Source organism: Lactuca sativa, chromosome 2 (assembly GCF_002870075.4).
Source record: "Lactuca sativa cultivar Salinas chromosome 2, Lsat_Salinas_v11, whole genome shotgun sequence".
Taxonomy (NCBI): Eukaryota; Viridiplantae; Streptophyta; class Magnoliopsida; order Asterales; family Asteraceae; genus Lactuca; species Lactuca sativa.
This window is the reverse complement of record NC_056624.2, coordinates 47,357,858-47,367,068: the sequence shown is the minus strand read 5'-3', so window position 1 is coordinate 47,367,068 and position 9,211 is coordinate 47,357,858. Positions and strand designations below refer to the sequence as shown.

General features: G+C 28.7%; 2 protein-coding genes across 4 annotated transcripts; both read left to right on the top strand.

Annotated features, from left to right (window-relative positions):
• Positions 1–1,140: 1,140 nt before the first annotated feature.
• On the top strand, positions 1,141–6,645 carry LOC111879764 (ras-related protein RABC2a). Of its 3 annotated transcripts, XR_002846237.3 has the most exons (7): positions 1,141–1,582; positions 1,873–1,941; positions 2,530–2,595; positions 2,689–2,810; positions 2,974–3,102; positions 5,493–5,614; positions 5,779–6,645. XR_002846237.3 is itself a non-coding variant. In XM_023876206.2 (6 exons), exons 1-6 carry the CDS (start codon positions 1,453–1,455, stop codon positions 5,532–5,534), a joined length of 558 nt encoding a protein of 185 aa, XP_023731974.1. In that variant the 5' UTR covers positions 1,141–1,452; the 3' UTR covers positions 5,535–5,708. The 3 variants fall into 3 exon arrangements, 2 of the variants coding, with proteins under 2 accessions (XP_023731974.1, XP_042754976.1); XM_023876206.2 differs by lacking the exon at positions 5,779–6,645 and having other exon boundaries at positions 5,493–5,708; XM_042899042.1 differs by lacking the exons at positions 5,493–5,614; positions 5,779–6,645 and adding an exon at positions 4,740–5,067.
• On the top strand, positions 5,537–9,006 carry LOC111879818 (ras-related protein RABC2a-like). The gene is made up of 10 exons (XM_052768813.1): positions 5,537–5,614; positions 5,779–5,907; positions 6,545–6,644; positions 6,723–6,779; positions 7,141–7,197; positions 7,300–7,421; positions 7,586–7,714; positions 7,811–7,826; positions 8,822–8,874; positions 8,977–9,006. Exons 1-10 carry the CDS (start codon positions 5,537–5,539, stop codon positions 9,004–9,006), a joined length of 771 nt encoding a protein of 256 aa, XP_052624773.1.
• The last annotated feature ends 205 nt before the right edge of the window (positions 9,007–9,211 follow it).

Below are 9,211 nucleotides of genomic sequence, written 5' to 3'. Positions count from 1 at the left end.
TGCCTAGATCTGAGGTAGTAACCTCATATCTACTCCAAACTCGAAATAAACCTTCTGCATACTCAAAATGCCCAAATCTCAATCATAAGATAGATCCTAATGCAATAAGGTCAGCTTATTACCTCAAAGGATCTGAAAAGTCACACCAACTCTGTATCCAAGGCTTCCTCTTGCACCACTATGAACCTCCTTCTCTTCCAAGCTTCAAATCACTTCACTAAGGCTAGATCTTGCTCAAAATGGATATGGTGGCTAGGGTTTGGTATTCTGGGTGAGAGAGATTGTATAGGAACCCTAGGGAAGAGAATGAGACGTTTAAATAGGGCACCAAGTCCCGAACTTAGGGTTTTCCGAATCCAGACCGGACTCGCCGAGTCCACTCTCCGACTCGTCGAGTCGGTCACTTACTCTTCGACCCGGATCCCGCTCGGACTCGTCGAGTTCCACCCTGGACTCGACGTGTTTATCCCTTTGACTTAGGGTTTTCTTTTGCTTTCTTAGTCTTTCTGATTCTGGGTGTTACATAATGTGCTTTATATAGGGCACAACCCTCGGAAGTAGGGTTTTCTCTCTTCAGCACCAACTCGTCGAGTCCAAGCCGCCGACTCGGCGAGTTGGTCACTTAACCCGCGACAGAATCTCGCTCCGACTCGGCGAGCAAGCACGCCTACTCGTCGAGTCTCTTTCCTTAATTTACACTTTAAGTCCTTCAATAACACCTCTGGAATTTGGGGTGTTACAAAGAGAGACACGAGAAAAGTAAAAGAAAGTAAAGAAGGGTGAAAATTGATGGGGTTGGGGTGGGGTAAGACTCTAAGTATATAATATAAACAAAAACTTTAATAAAATGAAAAATGACAAAAAAAAAAAAAGGATATGTTGATATTTTACAAACATTTAACATATCGTTTTAATGAAGTTAGCCATAAGGACATATGGTGCAAAATTTCAAAACCAAAAGGTCCATCCATGCTAAAAAATTCTTCATAAAAAGTAAGGACTTGCTATCTTATTTTTTACCAATCACAACCGCAGTGACCATCTATATAATTTTATCATTATATTATTACAAAAATACGAAATATCTAAAAGTTATAAATATGAAATATTTTCAACAAGAGAAGAAGCCTTGCAACTCGCGCAAAAATGAAATTCGTCTCATCAACTTCCACACCATGAAACATCCCTTCGTTTGCTCTTCTCAGAGGCTTTCTCTCTCTAGATTCGCTCTCAAATTCACACTCGCTTCTTTCAATTTCTTCATCAATAGTGAAAGGAATCGGATGCCATTAACGGTGACTTTTCAATTTATTTCTTATATTAATCCAACATTTCGAGAAACAAATCTCATCTTCGTGGCGCTTAATTGCTGTTAGTGTTACTTGTTTCTCAAATAATCTAGAGAGAGAAAGAGATAAAGTTTAGTTGAAAATTCAATTGAAATTTATCAGAATGAGTTCATCATCAGCTCAATACGATCTGTCATTTAAGATCTTGTTGATCGGAGATTCTGGTGTCGGAAAAAGTAGTCTTCTCGTCAGTTTCGTTTCCAATTCTCTCGAGGATATTTCCCCTACTATTGGTAACTTAACTTCACCTTAATTTACTAAATTGATTGATTCAAGTTTCTGAACTTTTTTCTACGCATTTTGTAATTCGAGAATTGATGCAAATTTTATGTATTGTTCCTATTTTATATGTTTATATGCTGGATATTTTGTATATCTACTAATAATATTACATATTTGAACTTCTGAAATGCCTATTTACAACTATCGCATATCAAACAGTGTAGCAATTTGTAAATAAAAGTTTATCTATATTCACAACCTGCTCTAGCTTCTACTTAATTTCCACCTTATTGTTGACCAGGGGTTGACTTCAAAATCAAGCAGCTTACAGTTGGTGGAAAGAGATTAAAGCTTACAATTTGGGACACTGGTAAGTAAGATATGGGAAATGTGGTTTTATTAGTCTCATCCACACAATTTATTTAACAGAAATCTCTAGAAAAATCTCAATATTTTACGCTAATTTACGAAAAAGTTTCAAACTAAAATTAGTATACGAAAAAGTTACAACTACAGGTAAAAGTGACGATTTGACCTATCTTTTTCGATTTACCGGTTTCATTAGTTACCCGGTTTTATTAAAGTTTCATTATTTTACCATAATTTACGAATAAGTCTCAAATTATGGTAAAATAATGAGACTTTAATGAAATTATAGTAAAATAATTGGACTTTAATGAAATTATGATAAAATAATGAGATTTTAATTAAACCGGGTAATTATTGAAACCGATAAACCGGAAAAAAGGAGCAAATTGTCGATTTTACTGGTAATCAGGACTTTTTTGTAAACAAATTTTAGTTTGGGATTTTTTCGTAAATTAGAGTGAAATATTAGAACTTTACCGGAGATTTGCATGTATTTAATATAAAAACAGTATTTGTTTATACAATAGTTACTTTAGATGAAATCCTTTTAGAATAAGTTTTCTTCATTTTGATCTTATGTTTATTACAGCTGGACAAGAAAGGTTTAGGACATTGACAAGCTCTTACTATAGAGGTGCTCAAGGCATCATTCTTGGTAACCATGGCTAAAAATCTACCTGATTATAGCGTTTTATTTTAAATAATTCTTTTACTTTCAAGAATTTTAAAATTGATTTACTTTTTACAGTGTATGATGTTACAAGGAGAGATACATTCACAAGCTTGTTAGACATTTGGGCTAAAGAAGTCGAGCGTTACTCCACTAATCAAGATTGTGTCAAGATGCTCATTGGAAATAAAGTTGACAAAGTATGTTGTAGAAAATAAATATTTAAGTGCAAACAAATAGCAATGCAATATAAAGTTTAATAACTTTATAAAAAACAAGTGAAACCAATTAAATCATGGTATTACATTTTGTTTTATTAAATACTTTATCTTGATCTTGCACATGTTTTAAATGTGATTTTAGGATTCAGAAAGATTTGTAAGCAAGGAAGAAGGTGTTGCTCTTGCAAAAGAACTTGGGTGCTTATTTTATGAGTGTAGCGCAACAACTCTAGAAAATGTACACAAATGCTTCGAGGAGATTGCATTGAAGGTAAAATTGAACCTTTAATTTTTAATATTTGTAATTTAATATCGAAATATGTTATTTTTCACTTCTTTTTTTTTTTTTTACAAATAGTGTGCATAACTTATATTGCTTATAAAAAATGATGATTAAAAGACCAAATTTAAGAAAAACCTATATACTTTTTTTTTTTGCGAGAAAACAATTTGTAATTTGAATTTTTTTTGTTTCCACTTAGATCATCTCCAATGCATTGAACTATTAAGAGTTCAATGGATTGACACATCAGCATTCCACTAATTATACTATTTAACCCATTAAACTCTACACTCCATTAAACTCTTAAGAGTTCAATGGATTCCACATCACCATTTTAGTTTCTTTTTCATAAATAATATTAATAAATAAAACTAAAATATTACATTAATTAAATGTTATTTTCAATATAAATAGTTATATTAAATTGATTAAGAAAAAAATCTCTAACATAAATTGTATATTAAATTGAGAAACAAAAAATAAAAAAATAAGTGCATGACACCGTTCAATGGGGATTGAACTCCCCATTCAATACACTCTACCTGCAATGCATTCACATCACCATCTTTTTTATCCATTAAACTCTTCATTCAATCCCATTGGGGATGGCCTTAGGCCATTATTACGGGCATATTCAATTGGTTGGAAATTATTGTAAAATTTTATAAAGGGAAAATTGCAAAAAAAATCTTTATATATTGGCCTTATAATATTTTTAGTTCTTACATTTTTTTTATTCAATTAAATTCCAAAAACCGGTAATCGTATTCAATTTAACCCTTTGATCCAGATTTCAAAATTTTGTAAGAAATTCATCCTAACTTTAGTTTTTTTACAACTTTTTTTCTCAAAACAAAAATTTCTTTATGTTTTTTCTTTATAAAAGCATATTTATACACAAAAAACTTATTTTCACATAAAAAAATCTTATATTTTCTATATAAAGACTTTTTTTATAAATAACTATTTCGTATACAAAAAAGTTTTTTTTAAAAAAAAAAATTATATAGAAAATATAAGATTTTTTTTATGTAAAAATATGTTTTCTTTTGTATAAATATGATTTTTTAAAGAAAAAATATATTCGAATTTTATTTTTGAGAAAAAATATTGTAAAAAAAACTAAAGTTATACTGAATTCATAACAAATTTTTGAAATCTAGGCCAAAAGAGTAAATTTTATACCACATTTGATATAAATTTTAAAATCTAGGCAAAAAGTATAAATTTTGGACAAAATTTGTAAGAAAATTTGAAATCTAGGTAAAAAGTGTAATTTTTGAAAGTTGATAACCTGTTGACTTGATAAAATGTAAATTAAATACGATTATTGGTTTTTGAGATATATATATATATATATATATATATATATATATATATATATATATATATAAACATTTTTGCAGTTTCCCCATTTATAAACTGTTAACTCGTTTTAGTATGTAAAATTTTAGTGGCTTACACTAAAAAAATCCAATTATCACTAGTTTTTATGCAAGATTTTTTTTTTCCATAATGTTTTTTCTGCTAAAAAGGTGAAAATTGAAAATATGATATCGGTAATTTCAAAAATAGTTTTATATATATTGTTGACTTTTCTTGACCATTTTGTTATGTTATCCAAGATAATGGAAGTTCCTAGTCTTGTTGAAGAAGGGTCTACAATAGTGACAAAGAATTTACTAAAGCCCAAGTCTGAAGATCAAACAACAACTATGGACAGTTGTTGCTCATAAAAAGAAAAATAAATCTTAAAGAAAAACGTCTAAAAAACTATAAGTTGTTTTTTTCTTTTTATTTTAGTTTCGTGTGTTGTTGTAAAAGAAAAAGAAGATGATGATGATTTAGAGGTAGTGAAAGGTTCTTTTACTTGTTCTTGTTTGTTATTTTGTTATTTAAAACCTTCATTTTTTTATCTTGTAATTATGTGAAAATGCATGTTTGTTATCAGAACTTCACGTGCCCTTTCACAATATCATAATTACCTAAAGGCCCCTTGACATATCTATTCTTAAACTACAACAATTAAGCTTATAAATAATTCATTCCAACGTCAAAATATCACCACATGTGGCTTTATTAGAATGTCTTTTTATTCATCACTAGGTGTGAGACCCATATGTTATACGGGTTTGATTGCCTACTGATATTGTAATTTATTAGTTATTTTCAATTAAGACAATTGTTAATTGAGATGTAAGTATGATGTGTTAATTAAGAAAGATTTAGGACATTGACAAGCTCTTACTACAGAGGTGCTCAAGGCATCATTCTTGGTAATCATGAGCATTTTACTTTAAATTATTTTTTTTACTAGGATTTAATATTTTCAAGAATTTACCTAATTATAAAAGTCAAAACTGATTTGTTTTTCACAGTGTATGATGTTACAAGAAGAGATACATTCACAAGCTTGTTAGACATGTGGGCTAAAGAAGTCGAGCGTTACTCCACTAATCAAGATTGTGTCAAGATGCTCATTGGAAATAAAGTTGATAAAGTACGTTGTAGAAAATAAGTAATTAAGTGTAAAAAAACAGCAATGCAATTTAAAGTTTAATAACTTTATTAAAAAACAAGTGAAACTAATTAAATCATGGTATTACATTTTGTTTTATTAAATACTTTATCTTGATCTTGCACATGTTTTAAATGTGATTTTAGGATTTAGAAAGATTTGTAAGCAAGGAAGAAGGTGTTGCTCTTGCGAAAGAACTTGGATGTTTATTTTATGAGTGTAGTGCAACAACTCTAGAAAATGTACACAAATGCTTCGAGGAGATTGCATTGAAGGTAAAATTGAACCTTTAATTTTTAATATTTGTAATTTAAAATCTAAATAAGTTATTTTTCACATTTTTTTGTATAATTAATATACATAACTTATAGGGAAATTTAGAGAAAAGTCTCAAACTTTTGGGAAATGTTTCAATAAAGTTTTCAAAGTTTTTTTTTAACAAAAAAGTTTTATTATTTTGAAAAAATCATATAATCTCTCATTTGTTGGTCAAATATAAAAAATGATTTTTTTCGTTAATTTGGGCAAAATGTTAATCGGCACTTTTCTGTTTAAAACAACTTTTAGAACTTTATTGAAATTTTTCCCAAAAGTTTGAAACTTTTCTGTAAATTCCTTTAACTTATATTGTTTACAAAAAATACTAATAATAAGAGCAAATTTTAGAAAAACCTATATACTTTTTTATTTTTTGCGAGAAAACCATTTGTAATTTGATTTTTTTCCCCTTAAGCCATTATTACGTACAAAAATCAGTTGGAGGGAAATTATTGTAAACATTTATAAACAGTTAAACCCATTTAGTATATAAAATTGTAAAAGTGGGTTACATAAAAAAAAATATCCGTAATTTCGAAAACAGTTTTATATTTATTGTTGACTTTTCTTGACCATTTTGTTATGTTATCCAAGATAATGGAAGTTCCTAGTCTTGTTGAAGAAGGGTCTACAATAGTGACAAAGAATTTACTAAAGCCCAAGTCTGAAGATCAAACAACAACTATGGACAGCTGTTGCTCATAAAAAGAAAAATAAATCTTAAAGAAAAACGTCTAAAAAACTATAAGTTGTTTTTTTCTTTTTATTTTAGTTTCGTGTGTTGTCGTAAAAGAAAAAGAAGATGATGATGATTTAGAGGTAGTGAAAGGTTCTTTTACTTGTTCTTGTTTGTTATTTTGTTATTTAAAACCTTCATTTTTTTTTATCTTGTAATTATGTGAAAATGCATGTTTGTTATCAGAACTTCACGTGCCCTTTCACAATATCATAATTACCTAAAGGCCCCTTGACATATCTATTCTTAAACTACAACAATTAAGCTTATAAATAATTCATTCCAACGTCAAAATATCACCACATGTGGCTTTATTAGAATGTCTTTTTATTCATCACTAGGTGTGAGACTCATATGTTATACGGGTTTGATTGCCTACTGATATTGTAATTTATTAGTTATTTTCAATTAAGACAATTGTTAATTGAGATGTAAGTATGATGTGTTAATTAAGAAAGATTTAGGACATTGACAAGCTCTTACTACAGAGGTGCTCAAGGCATCATTCTTGGTAATCATGAGCATTTTACTTTAAATTATTTTTTTTACTAGGATTTAATATTTTCAAGAATTTACCTAATTATAAAAGTCAAAACTGATTTGTTTTTCACAGTGTATGATGTTACAAGAAGAGATACATTCACAAGCTTGTTAGACATGTGGGCTAAAGAAGTCGAGCGTTACTCCACTAATCAAGATTGTGTCAAGATGCTCATTGGAAATAAAGTTGATAAAGTACGTTGTAGAAAATAAGTAATTAAGTGTAAAAAAACAGCAATGCAATTTAAAGTTTAATAACTTTATTAAAAAACAAGTGAAACTAATTAAATCATGGTATTACATTTTGTTTTATTAAATACTTTATCTTGATCTTGCACATGTTTTAAATGTGATTTTAGGATTTAGAAAGATTTGTAAGCAAGGAAGAAGGTGTTGCTCTTGCGAAAGAACTTGGATGTTTATTTTATGAGTGTAGTGCAACAACTCTAGAAAATGTACACAAATGCTTCGAGGAGATTGCATTGAAGGTAAAATTGAACCTTTAATTTTTAATATTTGTAATTTAAAATCTAAATAAGTTATTTTTCACATTTTTTTGTATAATTAATATACATAACTTATAGGGAAATTTAGAGAAAAGTCTCAAACTTTTGGGAAATGTTTCAATAAAGTTTTCAAAGTTTTTTTTTAACAAAAAAGTTTTATTATTTTGAAAAAATCATATAATCTCTCATTTGTTGGTCAAATATAAAAAATGATTTTTTTCGTTAATTTGGGCAAAATGTTAATCGGCACTTTTCTGTTTAAAACAACTTTTAGAACTTTATTGAAATTTTTCCCAAAAGTTTGAAACTTTTCTGTAAATTCCTTTAACTTATATTGTTTACAAAAAATACTAATAATAAGAGCAAATTTTAGAAAAACCTATATACTTTTTTATTTTTTGCGAGAAAACCATTTGTAATTTGATTTTTTTCCCCTTAAGCCATTATTACGTACAAAAATCAGTTGGAGGGAAATTATTGTAAACATTTATAAACAGTTAAACCCATTTAGTATATAAAATTGTAAAAGTGGGTTACATAAAAAAAAATATCCGTAATTTCGAAAACAGTTTTATATTTATTGTTGACTTTTCTTGACCATTTTGTTATGTTATCCAAGATAATGGAAGTTCCTAGTCTTGTTGAAGAAGGGTCTACAATAGTGACAAAGAATTTACTAAAGCCCAAGTCTGAAGATCAAACAACAACTATCGACAGCTGGCTCGTAAAAAGAAAAATAAATCTTATAATGAATTATTGAAATAGTCCCTGTGGTTTGATTAAAATTGCACGTTTGGTTTCTAATTTTTTTTTTTTTGCACTCGGATCGTCCCTGTGGTTTGATTTTGTTTCATTTTTCGTCCTTTACATACATAAAGTTAGGGACCAAACATGCAACTTTTACCAAACTATAGGGACGAAAAACGCAACAAAATCAAACCATAGGGACGATCCGAATGCAAAAAAAAAAAGTTAGGGACCAAACGTACAATTTTGACCAAACCATAGAGACTATTTGAGTAATTTACTCTAAATCTTAAAGAAAAATGTCTAAAAAAACTATAAGTTGTTTTTTTCTTTTTCTTTTAGTTTTAGTTTCGTGTGTTGTTGTAAAAGAAAAAGAAGATGACGATGATTCAGAGGTAGTGAAAGGTTCTTTTACTTGTTCTTGCTTGTTATTTTGTTATTTAAAACCTTGATTTTTTTTATCGTGTAATTATGTGAAAATGCATGTTTGTTATCAGAACTTCACGTGCCCTTTCACAATATCATAATTACCTAAAGGCCCCTTGACATATCTATCTTAAACTACAACAATTAAGCTTATAAATAATTCATTCCAACGTCAAAATATCACCACATGTGGCTTTATCATAATGTCTCTTTATTCATCACTAGGTGTGAGACCCGGATGTTATACGGGTTTGATTGCCTCTGAGTATTGATATTGTAATTTATTAGTTATTTTCAATTAAGACA

Excerpts from the sequence above, each read along its gene's own strand:
- LOC111879764 (XM_042899042.1), top strand. The coding sequence starts at position 1,453 with ATGAGTTCATCATCAGCTCAATACGATCTGTCATTTAAGATCTTGTTG. Across the intron at positions 1,583-1,872 it reads GGATATTTCCCCTACTATTG|GGGTTGACTTCAAAATCAAG; the intron begins GTAACTTAACTT and ends ATTGTTGACCAG. Across the intron at positions 3,103-4,739 it reads TCGAGGAGATTGCATTGAAG|ATAATGGAAGTTCCTAGTCT; the intron begins GTAAAATTGAAC and ends ATGTTATCCAAG.
- LOC111879818 (XM_052768813.1), top strand. The coding sequence starts at position 5,537 with ATGTGGGCTAAAGAAGTCGAGCGTTACTCCACTAATCAAGATTGTGTC. Across the intron at positions 5,615-5,778 it reads TTGGAAATAAAGTTGATAAA|GATTTAGAAAGATTTGTAAG; the intron begins GTACGTTGTAGA and ends ATGTGATTTTAG. Across the intron at positions 6,645-6,722 it reads AACAACAACTATGGACAGCT|TTTCGTGTGTTGTCGTAAAA; the intron begins GTTGCTCATAAA and ends TTTTTATTTTAG.